This window comes from Zootermopsis nevadensis, unplaced genomic scaffold, assembly GCF_977971745.1.
Source record: "Zootermopsis nevadensis isolate Lab colony 2312 unplaced genomic scaffold, Znev_1.0 Znev_ptg000002l, whole genome shotgun sequence".
Classification (NCBI taxonomy): Eukaryota; Metazoa; Arthropoda; class Insecta; order Blattodea; family Termopsidae; genus Zootermopsis; species Zootermopsis nevadensis.
This window is the reverse complement of record NW_028259134.1, coordinates 20671187-20692665: the sequence shown is the minus strand read 5'-3', so window position 1 is coordinate 20692665 and position 21479 is coordinate 20671187. Positions and strand designations below refer to the sequence as shown.

General features: G+C 35.1%; 2 protein-coding genes across 3 annotated transcripts in view; both read left to right on the top strand.

Moving 5' to 3' along the window:
* The first annotated feature begins 2565 nt into the window (after nt 1-2565).
* Nucleotides 2566-14077, top strand: LOC110827009 (selenocysteine lyase-like). Of its 2 annotated transcripts, none has more exons than XM_087356656.1 (9): nt 2566-3221; nt 4910-5127; nt 5667-5832; nt 6498-6642; nt 6921-7065; nt 7627-7854; nt 8535-8712; nt 8817-8968; nt 13944-14077. In XM_087356656.1, exons 2-8 carry the CDS (start codon nt 4912-4914, stop codon nt 8966-8968), a joined length of 1230 nt encoding a protein of 409 aa, XP_087212782.1. In that variant the 5' UTR covers nt 2566-3221; nt 4910-4911; the 3' UTR covers nt 13944-14077. The 2 variants fall into 2 exon arrangements, with proteins under 2 accessions (XP_087212782.1, XP_021913911.2); XM_022058219.2 differs by lacking the exon at nt 13944-14077 and adding an exon at nt 10114-10273.
* Nucleotides 13984-21479, top strand: part of LOC110827010 (ATP-dependent translocase ABCB1) — an 18774-nt gene continuing 11278 nt past the window's right edge. Inside the window, exons 1-9 of the mRNA XM_087356324.1 lie at nt 13984-14090; nt 15051-15120; nt 15533-15814; nt 17600-17700; nt 18331-18502; nt 19482-19606; nt 19876-20071; nt 20428-20652; nt 21010-21135. Of these exons, the coding sequence (XP_087212450.1) occupies nt 13984-14090; nt 15051-15120; nt 15533-15814; nt 17600-17700; nt 18331-18502; nt 19482-19606; nt 19876-20071; nt 20428-20652; nt 21010-21135 (1404 nt within the window). The remainder of the gene's footprint in view (nt 14091-15050; nt 15121-15532; nt 15815-17599; nt 17701-18330; nt 18503-19481; nt 19607-19875; nt 20072-20427; nt 20653-21009; nt 21136-21479) is intronic.

Below are 21479 nucleotides of genomic sequence, written 5' to 3'. Positions count from 1 at the left end.
TATTTCTTTTTATGATGTATGCACATATTAGTGCACAGAACTGTAACTGTGTAAGGAATGAAAATGCTGCATTTCTTTAACTGATCTATACTGAATAGTTTTGTCTGACTAGTTTTTATACTTCATAATAGCACTGAAGAATGCTACATAAAGTTTTTAACACTTCAACAATCTGATCAGTGTCACTACCATGTACTTCTCCATCTCCCAGTCCAAATGGATGGGGCATATTGCACTGAACTCCTTTTCAATTTACAACTGTCAAATTTCTGATTATAAATTTATATTTAAGAAATATGGAGACATTAGTATAACTGTGCTGGAAACATATCTAACAGAAATATTTCCTGGCGAATGTCAACATTTTTCTGCAGTCTTGTATGTTGGATGAGACAACTTACACATACTTTCAGAGCTATGGATTGTAACTTGTACTTCAGAAAAAGTTTAGTTTCATATTGAATACTTATTCTAATGTTCTCTTAGCTTCTCTGACAAACTGCAGTGACGCAGAAAACAATACAACAGTCCCCATTATTCCATATGTCAATGTTGCTACATCTTGTTGCTCTTGGCCGGAGTCGGTCCTTCTCATGCTGATGTGGCAGCTCAGCCCTAAAGGAATCACTGCTATTCCCTTCCCCCAGTGAATCATTGCTGACTCCAGATAGATTTAGAGGAAGTTGGGTTATGCATATAATACATTTAAAGCATGTTTCCAGTTTGAGTACTAAGAGACAGACTAACTATGTGGTAAATTCAGTAGTTAAGTCCCTTCCTAGTTTTACATGTGTGCCCCCTGCTTCTCAGTCCCCATAATCCATCCTTTCCTCATACAGACTGCAGCAAATTGATGTGGCCTGGGCTATAACATCCATTGTTCTATATTATATTTAAACTGGTTCAGATTGTTGAATTTTGTTACCTGGTTTAATGTCATATATTATGGGTACCATTTTCTATAATAATGTTTTAATTGCTACATTTATTCAAGTTAAGTCTTAAATGGTTAAATCAGTGTGATATGGTTCATTCACATACACTACTTGAACTTTGATATCAGCTCTATGTATGTTGATATTATAATCTTGGTATTGGAACATTAAATTATATTTATTGAGCTTAAAGAAAAGACTTAGTAATATTATAGTATTTGTGTAAAAGATGAGAAAAGAGACAATGTGTATGAAAACTTCTGCTCTTCATCTAAGTACATGTTTAGTTCAGTTACCTTGCAGGCAAGCCAGCTTTATAAAATACCAGTTCCATTTTAAGGATGATCATATTTGGAATGTGAAAAGTGAAGACAGTTTAATGCAAAGAGTTAACAAAAGCTAAATACTAATAAATCTCACCATCATAAAATGCAATATTTAATGTTTTAAACAGTCTTAATGCAGTTTTTGATAATAATCCAGTGGTCATTTAAATATTATTCATTCATTTAATATTTTGAAATTAAACATGTACTTAATTGTATGTAAAAGTAAAGTAAAACTGTCCCACTATACGCCATGTAGGCGCTTGGGGGGGAGTGGAGGTATAGCTCCTACTCATTCTTGACCTCGGCACTAGATAGGGGTAAGTGGTCAGCATCACGCCCCGGCCGTGCTTTACCACTGGGAAAGAACCCTGGTACCCATTGGATAGGAGGCTGGGTGGGCCCCAGAGCCGGTCTGAACGCAGAGGCTAGAGGAAAAACCCTCTGCCTCCGTCGGGGATGGAACCCCGGTTGCCCAGTCCATAGCCAGTCACTATACTGACTGAGCTACGCCGGCTCACACTTAATTGTATGTAAAAGAACTTATTATTGCTTAACTGCTTCTCCATTGATTCTGTTTAAAAATGGGATTAGGGAACTTCAACATGAATGAAAGTGTGCAAATGTCAGATCTGTCTAGATCATAGGGTATTCAAAATCACATTGTCTCTTATAAGTTCTCTAATTTTATCAAATATTATAACCTTTTATCATCTGTTTACACACAACCCAGCAGACCATGTGTTGTACTAGCATACTGCTAAACAATTATCCCTACTCTTAAGTCTGGCCTACAGTCCCATAGTACAGGTGTTTAAATCCCTTGTTACAAGATGATAATGTTAAAATAATTATTTATCCCTACACTTCCACCTTATTCAGATCTTTATATAATGTTTTTGTATATATAATTTTTTAAATGCATACTCTTAATGTTCATATACAGGCCTTCTCAAGCTATCAGACACAGAAGTTATGAACTGTAAAAAGAGGAGAATGTCTTTTCTTATAAGAAGATGGTTTAATCACATCATAATCCTGTTTACAGTTAGAATCATATCCAATCCACATATACAAAATACAGAGTTGGTGATTGTGGTACATATAATTACCCTGGCCTTTAAAATGTTAAATTCTTTTAAAAGTGTATGTTTGATCATCATGTTCCTTCCCATCATCAGATCTTCCTCTATTTCCTTCACCTACTTCTTTCAAGTGATTGGAAGAAGGGCTTATCCTATCAGAGCTCATTCTTTAGGAGAAATTTCAGTTTCTACTGGAATTTTAAATTTCTTTAGTTGGAGATAATTTAACTTCATTTTCTCATGAATAGAAAGTATATGTACAATGTCACATAAAATGTTCCTTTGGTATCTCAAGCTCATTCGAGTTATGAATACCAAAAACTACCTGAAGATCTATGCGGTGTAATAAGAGTATAAGTGGGATTACTTTACATACATTGGTAGGGAAACTTACAATTATAGCAAAACTTCTTACATGTTACAATGTGAAACCAGCATTCAGAACATCAAATTGTTACAGAAACACCTACACCAAAATGACCTAGCATTCTTTATATGGGACCCATGTGGTGAACATACAGGTCCATATGTCAATATACTGAATAGGCACCACATCTACAAGGCTAAAGGATGAAATTGCATCCTGTGCATGGTTGTAGTGCCATGTCCTGTGGCAGAATTTTTCCAGTATTTAAAAGTGCTTACTACCACAATCAGGGTGATCACCCTGACTATGAAGACCACCTTAGATATGTCAAATCAACTTCTGCCAGATCACGCGGAACTGCAACCAACGTACTCAACGACGTGAGAACCTGACATTCAACTGTGACTTCAAATCCTCTTCACTATTCAGACGTTGGTATAGCCTGTGCTAGTCTCAGTTAACACCAGCCTTTCATCTTAATTATAAGTTGTGTTTACTGTGCTCGCACGTAAGTTAATAATTTGAATACGAAAATACACAGACTTATTGATGTCAATGCATTCCAAAACAAAAATTCTATGTGTCTCTACACGTAATTAGATAAAACCGTAGTTCGAATAGTAATATGTCTAAAATTGTGTTACTGTTGCATGTTCTGTTTTTCTTCCATGTAATTAGAGTCTATAACAACTTGAAATGTATCTCCATTTAGTATTTCCGAAGTTTTAAATTTAAGCTAAAGACATAATTCGTTTAATTATATAAAATTGTTGAATATATTTATAATGATATTCACAGATTATAACCTTAATCTAGTGACATATAGTGTTACGTACGTGTACACGAATGTGGGGAAGTCTGATAACCTACATTTTATACTCACAAAAAAGAAAGATTCAAACGATCCTCTGTCTATACGCATCACTAACCTAACGTTATCGAACATCTTCATAACTGATATCCTTCAGCTCGAATTTATTAACTAGAGAATGGCTGGACAGAAATAAAGAAAAAATGTGTGCCCACTCCAAAATCATACTTTAATAAAACTTCCCACTTTGTAATATTGTCGTGATGGATGTTCACATTAACTACTATCCTCTGCGCATGTTTGCCACTAACCTAACCTAACCTAACCTAACCTAACCTATCCTCTTCAAAACTGATTCTTTATGCACACATTTAATAATGGGAGAATGGACGGACAGAAATGAATTAAGTTTGGTGTGGGCATTATGCCATAGGTTACTACTCAAAACTCATGCATTGTAACTTCTTACACGTTTGAGCATCCAGCTCAAAGTCATGAGGTGGGATGATAATAACGCCATTATCAACGATTTTCTGTGCCTGCTCATCACTTCAGTCACGTTCCCCAACCTTACCTCATCAGATTTCTTCACAAGTGACATTCTGCTCATATTGAGAATGACTGGACAGAAGTTAATGAAATATGGTATGGACATAATGCTGTAGGCCACTACTCCAAATTAATACTTTCCAACTTCCGAGCTTTGTAATACCATCGTGATAGATACTGAAATTCACAAAGAGGGATGATGGTGATGAAAACATTACCCAAGATGTTTTGCGCACGCACATCACATACTTTACCTCATCTAACCAAATGCCTTTAGTCGATATGATCATTTTTATGCATTTAATGATTTTATAATCCTGTGAGGCTTTTCATACAATTTTATATTAGCTTTATGCCATATGTGGAAATGTCAGGTTTACATTGCCTTTATTACTGCACTTGGTAATAACACAATGAATTCTGGAATTATGATGTTGGATGATAAAACCATTATCCATGATCACCTGCGCATGCACATCATCATTGGTATACATATTGTTGATATCAAAGGAACAGTTTTGTTTGCAAGCTAACATTAATTTTGAAAAGGTGTTTAATTAGTTGTATAGAATTCTTTGTGCTAAATGTGTGCAAAAGAATAAGCACCATGCCATTGATGTATTGTGGTGGAAGAAAAAGGTTAGTGCTAAAGGCTTCATTTTGTTTTTACGTTGGCTAACAAGCTACATATGGGTTTAAATCTATAGGGTTAACCAGCAAATGAAAATGTCACAAAGGATAAACAATACAGACATAAGCTACTAATATATTTTTGTTCAAAATGAAATTTAATATAGTTTTGTGTAAAACAGTGTTTATTAAGTTTAATTTTACAGTTATGGCAGTGTATCTGGACCACAATGCAACTACTCCAGTTGCTCCAGATGTAGTTAAGAAGATAACAGATTCATTAAATGAAGAGTGGGGCAACCCAAGCTCTGGTTATGAGCCTGGGGTTAAATCTAAGGAGGGTATTGCAAAAGCAAGAAGACAAGTGGCTTTAATGATAGGTGGAAATTCTGAAGACATCATATTTACATCTGGTGGAACAGAGGTGTGTAAAATAGATTTGTAGAACTGGTAACAAGTCTATTTTCCTGCTTCTCTCTAGTTATGACTTGTACTTCAGGTGATATGTAGATGTTTCAGTATTTTTCAGTGAAGTTGCCTGGTGCCACACTATGTTCAGGTAATATTGAAATTAAATTTGGTAATTTTGGTTCCCTTTGTGCAGTTTTTGCGGAATTTTATGTTTGCTTAGTTTAGCTTATTAGTAGTTACAAAAAATAAAGTTACTCCCATGTTTGAAGATATATAGGGGAAGTGGAAGTATAGCTTCACACTTTCTTAACCATGACTGTAGATGGCACATGAGAAGTTAGGTTTACCCTTGGTACTGAACTCTGAGCCATTATAAACAGGAAGAGATGGTCGCTGTAATGTTAGCAAGATTTTACCATTTGATACAGCTGATAGCCCAAGAGGATTTTAGGAATTCAGTTCACCATGAAAGATTTACATCACATACAGTAACTCAATTTGCTTATTGGTTTGTTCTCAGGACTGTGACTGACATTTCTGATTTTCTTGCAGGCCAACAATATGGTCATTTTTGGAATTGTCGATTACTATGAAGACTGGTTGAAGTCAGTGTCATGTGGTAAAGGAACCACAGATAAACCACATGTCATAACAACAAATGTAGAACATGATTCTGTGATGCTGCCAATCAAGTACTTAGAAAAAAGGGGAGCAATTGGTAATGTGGGATATGAATTCACACACAGTAATTAAAATAAAAGTGAATCTGGCAGTTGAATATGAAAAGAATGTTGAGAATGTCATCTACTTAGGTTTGCTGGTGTATTGGTATCCAGGGATTATCAGTTCAAAGTCCTCTTAAATCAGTGTGAACCATTTAACCTGTCATAGTGAAGGATTTAAATAACCTGTCTTTCATTTGAAGGTTAATGTTTGCTTTCAGGTTTATAGTTTTGTTTACACTGCCTTTCCTTCTCCTACTGACATTTGGGATCATTTTAATTTCCTCATGACTTTTATCTTTTATCCTGCCTCTTAGGGAATAGGCCGCCATAAATAAGTACCTCGTATGTTATTGCATTCACTGAAAGTCACCATATAATGGTTAATACTCCTGCTTCTTGTTAAGATGTTCCCACTTTGAAATCTCAGCCAGTACATGGGCTATCCTCCCCCCCTTTTTTCCCTATAATGTTCCTCAGTTCATCTAAAAGATACAGAGACAGTACCTTAAATTATGCTATGACTTTCCTTCCACATCCTTTTCAATTCTTTATTTACCAGTCATACTCCCATTTGCTACTGTACTGAACTATTGAAAGTGTAATTAAACAAAACTCTAGCTTAGTTTGTAGACCTGTGTGATCTCTTTCTTCTGTTCAGATGTGAGTGTCGTGCCTGTATCCCCAAAAGGTTGCATAGTTCCACAAGATGTAATATCAGAGATCAGGCATACAACATGCCTGGTTACTATTATGTTAGCGAACAATGAGACAGGAGTCATCATGCCAGTAGAAGAAATTGGCAGGTAGTATGAAGTTTATTTCATGTTACTCAGACTCATTAATAAATTATTACAGAAATACATCATTTTTCCAGTGATCATTGACAAACTCAGTTTTCAAGTTCTCAGCAGCAGTGAGTATGAATATGGTTGTCTTTTGGGTTGTTGCGCTGTGTAGTCTTTTATAAATGTACCAATATTTCAGAGGTACTTGGTGCCTCCATCTTCCAGGTGATCGCCTTATATAAGGAACTGTTTTTAAAGTGTCTTTTGATTATACAATGTATTTTGTATTGTTTAAGGTATTTAAAAGAAGTTAACAAGCAGAGGAAGGCAGAGAAGCTGATAAAAATATTGTACCACACTGATGCTGCACAGGGTATAGGGAAGATCAGGGTGGATGCTGATGAACTAAGTGTTGACTATCTCACCATTGTGGGGCACAAGGTAGTACTGAAAATGTTTTGGTTGTGTACTATCTTCAAACAAAGATAAGGCAAGGCAATTATTGAGGCCTGCTCAAATGTACCATGCATGCTAAAAACATAGGCATGATTTGTAATAGTTCTTACTCAAACTTTGAAGTATACTGAAGCTCAATGTGTTTCTGAAAGTACAGTCATGGTGAAATGGTTTTCCCCCAACCATGTGTCTCACCGTCTCTTAATTGATTGAATTATTTTTTCATTGTGAGACCATGTTACCTCATTTGAGATGTAAAGCATTATTATATATGCTTATGGGTATGTCTGTGTGGATTGATTTATTCCTTTCACCATCAAAAACTTTCAAACCAACTGACTCATTATGACTCCCTCTCAACTCTCATACTTCTTATTTCCCTGCTATAATATCACTGCCACAGTAAGTGATTGTGTGTACTTTAGAGGTGAGAATCAAATACCATTTAATGTAGAACTTTGAACTGTGTGGTGGTACAAATATTATTTCATAATTCTGTTTTTATGAGATAATAGCGTGATTTTTGTATGTATTTATTTCATGTAGTTCTATGGGCCACGCATAGGATGCCTTTATGCCCATGGACTAGGACGTGAAACGCCAGTATATCCACTCTTGCATGGAGGGGGTCAAGAGCAGGGATATCGTCCAGGAACAGAGAACACTGCAATGATAGCGGGTCTTGGAGAAGCAGCACGGCTGGTGTGCGAAAACCTAACAGAATATTACAGACATATGAAGGAAATAAGAGACTATTTGGAGGAAAAGCTTAAGGTATGTCACTCATCCAATCCTAAGTATGCGTATTTAACAACATAAATCTCAGCTTTAAATAGTAATAATTTAAATATATGTTATTCTATTAACTATTTATGTAGATTTAGAATTTAGATATCTAACTCTTTATTCAGCAGTGTGATTCATATCTTAGCTTCTGCTAGTCCTGGAGATTTTCTACATATCATTCAGACAGTTGGTAAGATTCTGTACGTGCGGGATGAGTTAAATATGAAGCATTATTTTCACAAGAAAACACTGAAAAACAATTTCCATGACTACTCAGTGATTTTCAGTGAAATTTGGTATTGTAAGTGGGGAGTTGCACTAAAAGTTGTCTTGCAAATTTGTTATTATGCCATATTGCTCTATTATTACCTCCATTACACATAAGTTCAAATCAGACTTGATAATTTTCATCAAAAACAGCTCATTATATAACAAATATGATTGTATTCTCATTAGCTTTTTCAAACCCGTGACAACTATTTGTCATTCAGTTTCAGAAATATTCCACTTGTCTCATATATAAACAATCCAGAGAATAAAATTGCAAAGTTTTGATAATGTTTACTTCCTATGGCAAGGGAGTAGCATTCAGATTTTGATCAGTGCAGTGAAGAGGTTCAGTTGAGGGACATGAAAAGGGAATTATATTGTATATGTTTTTGGTTCAGGAAGCATTTGGAGAAGATTGTGTTGCATTTAACTGCAGTAAAGGTGTCAGACGTCTCCCAAATACATGCAGTGTCTCGCTGATAGGTGAAGGTCTTGTGGGCCATGTGGTGCTGTCCAGATGCACCTATATTATGGCCAGTACTGTAGCTGCTTGTCACGCCCAAAACAAACCGTCAGGTATTAAAATCACAGTTGTTATTGCTGTGATGCATTCATTGTTGTATTACGAGCTTTCTTTCAATGGCATAAATTGTGTTGCCACACTTGGTCCTTATTTACAGGGATTCTGCTTGCCTCTGGTGTACCGCATCATCAAGCAGTGAATGCTATTCGTTTGAGTGTTGGAAGAGAGACAACGAGAGATAACATAGATATTGCCGTTAAAGACATGAAGCATTCTGTCACAGCATTGTCAAGCAAGAAGTCGCCCTAGGTATGCAGTGTTTTTATTTCCGTAGCATCAGTGGATGTTACTAATTTATATAAATTGTTATGTGAGTTTAAAAAATGTAGGAAAATGCAGATTCACTGTAGGTTTCCTTTTATTTATTGAGTTTTCCCGTTGCTTTGTTGGAATCGTTCAATGTACAGAAAGATTTTTGTATGAAAAATGCAATATTTACATCATATTTATAAGATGACCTTGGATATGATACGACCATCCTCACATTAGACATTTTTAACGAAAAATTTTTATTATTTGTCCAGATAGAGTCAAAAATGATGACAACTTCCACTGTAGTCTTGCGGTAATAAATTTAATTAAAATTCATTGTGTTTTAGAGAAGAACTATGTGGTTGGATGACCAAAAAGGAATTTCCTTTCACGTATGGATTTATGTCCATGTGCTTCCTGCAGAGAACATACTCAAAATATAAAAAAAAATTATTTATCACCAGTACATTTTTTGTGCCCTATGTTGAGTGTATTATGACGAGGAGTTCTCTGAGGTGTTCAACTTATTGTGTCATTGGCATGTTCACTGTTACAGTTGGTTGGCTCATGGATTTTTGTAAAGTATAGTATGTTTGTTTTATACTAATAACACTATTTTATTCCAATAGAAATTGAATCAAACAACATTTTTCAGTCAAAACAAGAAAGTACTGAAGCATTGTTTTTTAAAGTTGTTATTTACAAGTATTGCTGTAATTACCAAACTTTTAGAAGTTCATTATAGTAAATCTCATTTACATTCTCAGAATGATTTCAGTTTTACAGGATTATAGAAATATACTGTAATCCTAATTTCATATCTTGTATTGAAATTATTGTAGATAATATTGTAGCAGACTCATCAGAATGTAATCAGTCTTTTGTTTAAAGGATTATCTCCTTCTTTGTGATATATCAATTAATTTTTGCTTTTTAAGAATGACACTGGACTTTTTCTCATCTTTTATTACTTGCAAATTTGATTAGTCATTGTAAAGAATACATTTGTGGTACTCTCAGAATAGTCCTTATTGATCCATGTAAGAAAGGATTTGTTGATGTTTTATTTTTATCTTATTCATTTCCAAAGTACTTATCTTTGCCATACCATTTAGCCTTCATTTCTGATTTTGAATGGAAAGGCAGGCTTATGGTATCTTGTCCATGTGTCGACCCTTTCATAGAAACTAGGTGTAAACATTTTGCCACTGGGGGTCTTTCCTATTGAGAAATATAAGGACACAATGCCCTTGAAAATTTGTGAGATGGGTGTGTCATTAGTGCCACTAATTGCACACCAGCATAGGTATGTGATATTTTGTGTGAGAATGGCTGTACTTGTTGAGATAAATTTGTATGTACTGTGTCAAAAAGCATGGCAGCCGCAGTTAGCTTTTAGTTTATTGGTGATAACTAATTAATTATTGTAGCTGTCAGCATGGAAATCTGTGTGTGGTTAATAAACATACTACAAATCTGCAAATTACCAATTAGGTGGCGGTAATATTTGATGTCTCATCTGATAAATTTAATTAACTAAGCCACAGTCTGTAGTAGTGGAAATTATGTTAAGAAATTGATACTGAATTTGGACTTAAACTGCTTATGAAACACTGAAGAATGTACAGTGTAAGACTGTAATCTTGAGACTTGCGGGGTGAGGAAGTGGGGTGAAGGAGGAAGGAGGAAAGATAGCGTCAGTCTTTAACGCATCAGACTTCCTGCATTCCTTGCAAGTCTCAAGATTTTCAGTCGCGTACTATAATTACACTTAAATAATCCCTCCAAAGCAACTGGAATGTGAGATGCCCCCCAATAAATTAAGACGTTCTTGTGGGTAGGTGAAAAGAAACACTGGTTTGCTGGTCATGCAGCCATACATAACCTTTTACAAATAAAAGGAAGAATTGTAACATTCTTTCCTATATTTGTTTGATACACTTGATATTAAACCATGGCTATTAATATGTGATGCAATTGAAGAATTCTCGGTATCCGCACAAGCAAGTCATTCAACTTGTGGCATTTGCTGGTATATGATAAAGATAATACAGGAAAATCAAGTTGCAATAGCTTTATGAGTGATGTAATCTGGTCTTCCTGAACAATTTAAATTAGATTCAAAGCATTCTCTTCATAAGGTACATTAAATAAACATTCTGTTTTCCATGTGTCCATCCATATTTTATAACCAAAATTGCTTGCTGGATTTCAGGGACATTTGGTATTGTGCTGTCTGGCTTATTTTATGTTAGATTCATATCAGTCCTGTTTTATCTCTGTTTAACATAAAGTTCAGATTCCATATCATGTTTCTTAAAAACAGCTTATAACAACTAAACTGTGTGTATTGACATAAATTAAAGTTGTGAGATCTGTGCTATATGTACTTCCTGAATTAATTTTCTGCATCATCAGTAATTCACTCCAAGGATCATACATCCTTTAGCAGCTGTTAGTCTCTCAGGTGGACTAGAGAGAATATTATCCATTGAAATTGCATTTCATGATGTGGACAGTGGTCGCCCTTTTCAGCCATGCAAGAAAAGAAGAAGTAATGTCACTACAGATTTCATAAATAACCAATTTTTTATAACACTGTAACAAGTTATTATTTTATATGCTTTCCAAAATGCTCAAGATCAGAATCAGCAAAAGACAAATTTTACTAGTAGTTTTCATGTACGTGGTCTCTTACTTTTATGAAAGAACACAAATTACAAGCATCTGAAAATAAAGCACTTTGAATGTGCTAAAGAGGTTGAAATAGGATACCCCCAAGAAATTATTAAATATTTTATCAGAGGAAGAAATTTAAAAATTCTCTTAAATGATGGCACAGTTCTGTTTTATAATTCCTGTGACAGAATGATCAAATCTAATAATGGAAGTGTGATGATTATGATGAGTTACATTGTGCAACAGATATGATAAAAGTATGCCATGTGGTGTTTTCTAGTATCAGTTGGTCATACACACGCAAGATTGTTATCTTGTCTGGTATGCTTGAGATGATTTAATTATGGTAGATATGTTAAATTAAGATAACGGAGGTTTATAGAAAAAGCCGTATGATTTTGAATATCATGTCTCAGCTTCTATTGATCAGTGTACATGTATATAATTTATGGATACCCTATCACCATAGCAGTATTGATCCAGCTTGAAGTGAGGAAAGATAGTCTGGTATATGTGTTGTGTAGTACCTGACCATTTGTCTGAACTGTTAGGTATGTACAGTGGTTATCATTATTCATGTTAGGATTTTATATTGTGTGCAGATTGTGGGAAGAAGAGAAATTTGTTTCTGCCTAGTCTTTCTGTGTCTGATTATGTGAAAACTTTGTTTCAGTAGGTTAATATTTTGTGTGTACAGAAGATGGTGATACTGTAACCAAGTAATGGTTAGTTAGTGGAATACTTCGGAAATGGGAAATGGCTAAGAAGGGTGAAATATGCATATTTGGAAGTTATTAATTGGATGCCCGTGTTAATGTATGGAACAGAAGAAACTTGGACCTTTATCAAGGCAGATATGAGACCTTTGAAAAGTATAGAAGGAAAAACCAAAAGAAGTAGAATAAGAAATGAACAATTTGTAGAGAATTTAAAGTTGAACACCTTGGAAGACAAACTGCCAAATAACAGAATGAGATAGTTTCAACATATTTTAAAAATGAATGCGTGGAGAATTTATGAGAAGGTTTTGAGCAGTAAAATGAGGATGGCTGAGACCAAGACAGCAGTATTTTCAGAAAGATGTGATACTGAGGGAAGGGAGAATGCAGGAAGAAACTGAAGAGGATGAAGAAGAGGAACTGTGGGATGGCAAAGAGATGGATGGAGAGGCTGTTATTCAGACGACTCACGTAAAGTGTTAGGAGGAACAAGATCATTTTCGGTTTTAAATTAAAATCAAAGTATGTGAATTGTTTAATGTAATGTCACTAGAACGTTCTGTTTTAATTGTTTGCTGTAGTCAACATCTTGTGCAGCCATGCATAATCAGTTTTCTCATAAACATCAAGGAGTTTTTCAGTTCTAAAAATGTGAACTATTGAGAGTGTTAAACAAAATGAAAACAAGGAGTTTTTCAGAAGAACTGTAAGCTTATTTCTTTGCATCCCTTCATCTGAATATGGTTCTCAGTACTTCCTTCATAACTGTTTTCTGCTCTTTCCAGAGTGGCAGCTGTCATTGTGATATTAAAAGTGTGTCCATTATGATAAGCCACAGTGAAACTGCAGGTTGTAAAATAAGATAAGGTGATAAAGTATATAATCTATGTTGATAAGATGTCAGAAATGCTTATCATCATGATTAATCATATGAAAGCCATTTCCAGGATCAATATTATATTCCTAATAAATTATCATCATATCCCATTATAAAGTTACATACTTTAAGGTTGGCCTGTTTTGTCAAGAGGCCAGGTTTTACTGCAGCAAACTAGGGATGAAAGACCTAAGATGTTCTGTGGTTTTACTCATAAGTGTCTTAGGACAAAATTAGGTTTCAGAAGTCCTTGTATATATATAAAAATATTATTTTAAATCATGTATTTTCTTGATATGAAATGTGATAATCCACTTTCTTATATATGGTTGCATAATATTTATTAGTGGTGAATGAATTTCTTTTATACTCTCTCTTATGAAACATTTGAATTTATGTTATTAGTCTTCTCATCAGTCGTCCTTATGGTCCATGTTTTCAGTCATATGTGTTGGCATTAAACAGTTATGTGATGATGAAGAATGATATAAATTTGCAGTTTTTACAATATATCATCAATAGAATGGAATAACTTTTGCCATTAGTGAGTGAAATTCATTTGCAGAATCATTGTTGAAGTTCGCTGAATGTAACAGCTATCAAATAATTACATTCCAGACCCCACTAAAAAAACAGTGGAGAGAAAGGGAGACCATGATTATTGATTATAATATATGTATTTATTCTTCATTGACAGATATTCATCATTGTTTCAGTAATATTTATTGCAGTGAAAGATGAAGCAAAATGGGAAAGTTGAGGATAGTAGCAACTTATCAGTGACAAAAATAAGATCATTGGATGAAGATGACCTCAACTCAAACAAAAAGAATCCACTGGAAATGTGAGTATCTTTAAATGAAGCACCGAACCTTAATGCCCATCACATGATGTCTGTAGTGTGCTAGTGTCTATTTCATACACAGTTTCTTTGTTATGATGTGGCTTGTAACAGAATTCATATATATTACAGGTCTAGGCAGTGAACAGAAAGAAAATAATTTTTCAGTGAAATCCCCTTTTCAGCACAACTAATGGAAACATTAAAGTAGAGGGCACATTTAGCACATGAGGTAACAGTGCTGGAACCATGTGTAATAAATAACATTTTACTAATAAAGTAGTAACTGTAGCAGGCAAAGGCACTAGGTGTAGTAGTTTCAATTTCAGGAGGTGCCTGGTTTAAATCTCTGATGTCTTATTGAGAGTCCCTAAAACAATAGTAGTGATTGTATACTATGAAATATGGCACAACCCCTTCCATATTTTTATAGTGCATTCTGTGCAGTTGACTAAGCATAGTTAAATCACATAAAATGCTATTTGCAAAAATACACATTAGACCTCCCTCCTCTTCTCCTCTTATTATTTCTGTTTTATATGGTTTAATGGACAGAAAGCCTTCGCTCTCTTCTGTCTCCCTAAAGTCTTTCCTTTTTGGTTTCTTGCTGTCCTCCTCCATGATGTCCTATAGTACCTGTTGAACCGTCTTGTTCTGGTTTATCCCATGGGTCTCTTTCCTCTAAATTTTAATCGTAATGAATGCCCTCTTCAATATCCAATTTTCTTGAAATATCCAGCGCATTGTAGTAATTTCTCCTGCAGTTCTGTTTAACAAATTTTGGATTCTTACTTCCTCTTTAAAAACTGTATTCCAATTCTATCCCTTTGTAAGTATCAAATGAAACTGTAAGAAGTAGAATACTTGTGTTGAACTCGTTGATGTCACAGTTGCTTTTTACCAGGTTCATAGACGATTTTCAACAGCATTGCAGTAATTGTTTAATTTTTGTTTCTTTTTTAGGGAATTTACTGAACCTAAAGTAGAAAAAAAGAAGGAAGATGACACTCAGCCAGTATCATTTTTGAAACTGGTATGAACCTTTTTGTTGATTATTTAAATGTGGAAGCATTGTATGGCTACATGTAGCATGAAACACGTCTGTAAAGCAGTATCATTATAAAAGTTGAAATAGGCCTGCTACAATTTTATATTCTGATAGCACCTTCAGTCCTCCAGCTGGCCAACATCCCAGCAGTTGGCCCTCCATTTCTCTGGATTGATATTTCAAAAATATTTTATATTCTTTCAGAAATTATACTTTCATAATATCCTTTCGGGTTTTTCTATAGTACTGTACAAAATCTGCATTTGATCAAAATTAAAATTATTTCATTACTTCTTTGCTTGTGTTTCTTTTATTTTGAAAGGAAAGGTCATAAATATGTCTCTCATGAGAGACAGTTTACTGTATTATCAAACATTCCTCATTTGCTTGTTTTCAGTTTCGATTCGCAACAGTGGGGGAGAGGGTCCTGCTCTTTATTGGTTTTCTTGGGTCCCTTGCCACTGGTGCAACAGCTCCATTGAACATATGGTTGTTTGGTGACCTTAGTGGAGAATTTGTGGCATATGGTATGGCTGTTCTGAATAATTCAGTTCCTGATACTGAAGCATTCTTGGATGCTATTGAGCGCTTCTCAGGCCTGAACTCTTTACTTGGACTTGAAATGCTTTTGGTGACGTACGTGTCAGTCTGGACTTATAATTTTGTGGCCAGTAGACAGGTAAGAAAGGATGGCTTTATTATCTGATTGGATAATAAATTGTCCTAAATATGGTAATCAGTGCTAATGTAAACTTCACTTCATGAACATAAAAGATCCTTCGTAAACATTGTGTAGCTTTAACATTTCCCATTGAAAATGTGTAGAGCATAAAAATGTAGAAATCTTCTTCCTAATAAAGCACTGAAAACAAAAGTAACTTTTTCTCTAAAAGTGGACTTTCTCAAAGATTAAACAGTTTCATTTTCAAAGAGTCTCATTCCAGTTTTTAAACATGAATATTTTTAGATTATAAAGTACAGTGCAACCTCGATGCATCGTTTTCGGCGGGGGTGGGAAATAAAAACGATGAATGCGGGAAAACGATAGATGCGGGAAAGCATTAAAAATTTAAAAAAAAACAATGTTTCTCTTTCAAAGTTACTTCTTTTTACCAAAAAAGTCTTTAATGGACAACTGGTTTGTCGAAACTTTACGTTTTAGACCAAACAGAGCACTTTCCACGTTCAAAATGTTTTCCTCGTCACGTTCACTAATATTAAGCGCATAAAAGAACTTCACTTTCGCCAATGCAGCGTACGCTTCGGCAAAACTCGGCAAAGCTTCGGGCTCGCATTCGTCGTCTTCCTCTTTCTCACCGCTCCAACCCCCTTTGCGGACAATAACAGGAAGAATGGAAATACTATTACTGCCGAACTCAACGAAACGTAGCTGTAGAAGACCCTGAACCGCTGGAAACGAGATAAACCAGAAGAATGAAAAGTGCCGCCAGCCTTTCCTTTGTACTTGTAATAAAAGCATTTGTGAAGAAATTCACACTGCACATGCCATCTGGCATCGCTGGAACGAAATATGAGTGCACCCTAATTAAAATCGTAAAATTTCTGACAATGAGCACCGCCATTCACTCCAACTATCACCCCTGCACCGCTGACCCTCATTCCAAAAGAATGTGCTGGTTGGGCGACATAACAGGTTACCGCTACTGTGTATTCCAAAAACATTATGCGTCTTTCGGTATTAATTTATCTCTAAACCCAGCATTTTAAATTCTCAGAAACGATCATTGCGGGAAAATTGTGGGCCGGGACTAAGGTTTTTGAACGATCGATGCGATAAAACGATAGTTCGAGGAACGATAGAAGCGGGAAAATGTAACATTATTTTATATGGGATGTATTCGGGACCGAACAAAACGGACGATGCATCCGGGAAAACGATAGTTCCGGGAACGATGGATAGAGGTTTCACTGTATTTGGTAATATTTCAAATTATTAATAAGTTAATGATATATGTAATAATTTTTAACATGTATGAAAGGATCTTACTCTTTAGGGACTGAGACTAAAATTTATGAATTTGACATGATTTATTTTAATTCAGTCCTGAGGGTTAAGATATAAAAGAATAAATAAATTCTTAGCCTAAATTCTTTGTTCTTGTGCTTTGAATTAAAATGTTATGCACATTGAAATATTCTCATAGGACATATTTGTACAAGATTAAGGAATCAAAGTAATTATTTGTAATATGAAAGGACATTTATGAGATTTGTAATTCTTGTGGCAGTTAGGTATTGTGGGTTGTAATACCATGTGTACTTGTGGGTCAATACCAGTGTTCAGAGGAAAACACTACTTCCATCAGCTCTGAAGTTAGGTTGCAGGGTAGAGGATAGTTTATGTAGGATCAGGGGATTGGCTAGGCTAGGGGAAATTGGCCAAGACATGGTTTTTCTTCTTCTGTTGTTATTTTCTTAAAAGTCTATGATATTTTACTTTTAGATTCTTCGAATTCGGAACTTATATTTCAAGTCTGCTTTGTCACAAGACATTGGGTGGTATGATGTACAGCAAACTGGGGATTTTGCCAGCAGAATGTCAGAGTAAGTTTAAATATATGATGCTCTTTAATAAATCACATTCATATTTTATTAATTTGTACATTCATAAAATACCAAGCTGATAGGATAAGTGATATGGCTTCAGACTTACATTTAGGAGCTAGTGGGTCTGATTCATGGATTGGGCATTGGCTGTCGTGAGGTTTCTCATATTTTTCTTAAGAAAATTTCTTCCTTCCAGTCCAGTACAGGATAGTACCTTGCAATATGCCATGACCTGTGCTTTCCAACTTTTTCCAATTCAAAATTCATTGCCATCTTACTTCATTTGTTACTGTACAACATTTTAGTTGATACAGCATTATTTAATAACCTTAAACGAAATAAATAAAGTGTTTGTTCTCTTCATTCATTTATTTTTTGTTGGTACTTTTTGTACATGGTAATGAACCTTCCGTTTCCACAATGGTGGGAAATTTTTTGAGGAGATGAGTGACTGTCATCTTTCCAAGCAGGACTCTGCTGCATAACATTAGTTAGTTAGTTAATTAGTTACTCGGTCAGTCGCTTCGTTGGTTGATTTATTGGTAGGTAGTTAGTTTTTAACTGACTAATTGAGAAATATATATGGAGTATTGTGTTCTTATGCATTGTGTTATTTTTATGTAACAGAGATTTAACAAAGTTGGAGGATGGAATTGGAGAGAAAGTGGTTCAGTTCATGCACTTCATGGCATCATTTCTGGGCTGCTTGATATTGGCTCTCACAAAGGGCTGGCTGCTGTCTCTGGTTTGCCTATCTTCACTTCCTGTCACCTTGATATCTGTTGCAGTAGTCAGTGTGGTACAGTATCCATTTCATCAGCAATTATACTAAAACAAAGACCTTATAAAATGGAACCTTTAGAGTTATAAGATTTATTTAAGAATACAGCCATCTCTGTATTCACCACTGTGATAAGCTCGTATCGTACTAAGATTTATTTTCTTCATTTTATTATGGCTCTTTCCTTAGATTTTCACAGTTTTGGTAAACATAATCATGAAGTATCAATTCTGCCTGGTTAATGCAATAAACAGTCACAGACAGGTAACAAGATGTAGGGTTTGGCATGGGGCCAACAGCCTCTCTTCATGAAAAGAAGACTGTGTTGCAAAATGTGACAAAGGGGCTCAGACTTGGAAATACTTTGGCATTGCTGAAACAACAGGAAGATGGAGAAAATGATTGATTCAAGATAAATAGGAGGGACTTGCAGTTTGCAGAGTTTTCCATAAATCTTGTTAAGTGATCTGAGCAGATTTTGTTTTCTGCTTATTTTTAGCATAGGAAACAAAGTAAAACACTTATTGCAGCCTGAATTGAAGGTATTGTCAGTCTAATTATTCAATTGTCTCATAAAAGTTAAAATTATAACTGTATTTAGGTTGGCCTGTAATTAAGTGGAGGTCGTGCAAACAGATGAAATATTTTGGTTGAAATTGTTGGCAGTAACTCTTAATTTCTCGTCAATATTATTTGTAGTCTACTTTTCTAAACATTTGTATAAATTCTATATGAAACATTCTTTTGAATGTTAATTTAGTGTTGGTTGTGTGAAACTTTGAGGTTATATTTGACGCTTTTAACAGAACCAGTAGTAGTGGAAATTATGCACAGAATAGATCACTAAATTAAGTTCTGTTTTTGCTGTTGTTTTATAGTTCTTACTAGCATGACCATGTGTTTTGAAACATTTGATGGATAGGAGGCAGCGTAAGTTATTGTAATTTGTTATTGTCATTATTTCCAAGTGGTGAATTTAATTTAGTGACCTTTGCAGATATCATCAAGACTGGCAAAAAAGGAGTTGACAGCTTATGGCATCGCTGGTTCAATTGCTGAAGAAGTTTTGAGTTCGATCAGGACTGTAATAGCCTTCGGAGGGCAAGATTCTGAGGTGAAGCGGTATGTTAACTTCATTTAATATGGTATTCTGAGAATGATTTACGGTTCTTATTGCTATGAGTACAAAGATGGCTGTCTTTTTTGGCTGTAGCACTGTTTAGTCTGGTAGAAGTTTCAGAGGTAATTTCTGCCCCTGTCGTCAGGGTAATTGCCATGAAACGTAGATAAACTTCCTACCAGATTTCATGGCACTGCAACCCAGAAAACAGCCATCAAATTATTCTTAGATCTACAAACTTAACCCATTAACTTACTAATTCTGTTCACAGGTACCAAGATAATCTTGTATATGCCAAAAACATCAATGTAAGGAGAGGATTCCTTTCAGGAATAGGATTTGGTTGCCTTTGGTTCTTCATCTATGCAAGTTACGCACTAGCATTTTGGTATGGCATTGGTCTAGTGTTGGAAGACAAATATAAGCCTGAAGACGAAATCGTGTACACCCCAACAACTATGGTCACGGTGAGAAATCATGCTTGACTGACTAATTATTTCCCAGAAGAGGCATAGTGTTACATGTCCTGTGAGGAAGTGGTTCTGACCATATTGTAGACAGGTACTCTGTGAATTAAGAGACAAAAAAGTAGTGGTGTTAAAGTAAAGCAACAGTGAAAGTTGGTAGTTTTTAGAGTTGTGATAAAATACATTTAATACAGTGCCAGGTATAATTTGTGGATTTGCATAAATTAAGCCACAGACCGCTTTGTAATAAACACTGTTTTGAGTAATTACATGTCTGTCAAAATGTTTCATATCGCCAAAGTGTGATGTGTGGATCATATTATAAAAATATTTAAACAGCAATAATTTTGTCACAGGTGTTCTTTGGTGTTATGATGGCTTCAATGAACTTTGGGATGTCATCCCCATATATTGAGGCATTTTCTATAGCCATGGGAGCTGGAGCAAAAGTATTCTCAGTAATTGACCGTGTCTCGCCTATCAACAGCTGGTCTGAAGATGGGAAGCGTCCAGAGCAAATGAACGGCAACATATCTTTCAGAGATGTTCACTTCCAATATCCAACCAGGGCAGATGTTAAGGTGAGTTAACACTACACAGAGGCCTGTCTCTTGCATTCCTTCATTTTTTATGTCATAATTTGCCATAGAAAGTTTCTTTCAGATTTTCAATAAAGCATTTTGAATAGATGCAAAAATAAGGGATGCATAAAGATGAATTTTTTATCAAAATACAGTGTGCATATGACAAAACAATTATGATATTAGTAATTGTGCTTCGTGAGTCGGTGAGTATGTGAATGAGTATAAACAGTTATATCCAAAAAGAAATTTCACAAAGGTATTTTTTTATATACAGTACAATGGAACAAATTTCATGTGTGGTTGAAGGTGATAATATGTTTTCAGAAAAGAAATTCAGAATCATTTTCCTGACAGGTTCTTCAGGGTTTGAACTTGGACATAAATCGTGGTGAGAAAGTGGCTTTGGTGGGAAGCTCTGGCTGTGGAAAATCAACCTGTATCCAGCTCATCCAGAGGTTTTATGATCCAGCACAAGGAACAGTAAGCGTTGTTATCATGCTTGTCTCTGTTTAAATTAGAAGATTGTGATGACTGTTTGATATCAACCTGGCACACACCAATATTGCTAGAACTAGTAATATGAAATATATTAGAGTTCTTGTATTATCGATAGAAATTTGTGAATAACAGAAATTCAAACTGTCTTTATTGCCGTATCAGTCAACAGGAAATGTTTCAAAATATGGCTGCATGGGTGCCAAGAATGTGACTGAAATTAGAACAGTCATTTATGCTGGCTTTTCAGGTTAAGTTTACTTGTGTGTTCCTTCAACTAGGATGCTGTATAAACCTTGTGTCAAATGAGAATAGTAAGATGAATGAGT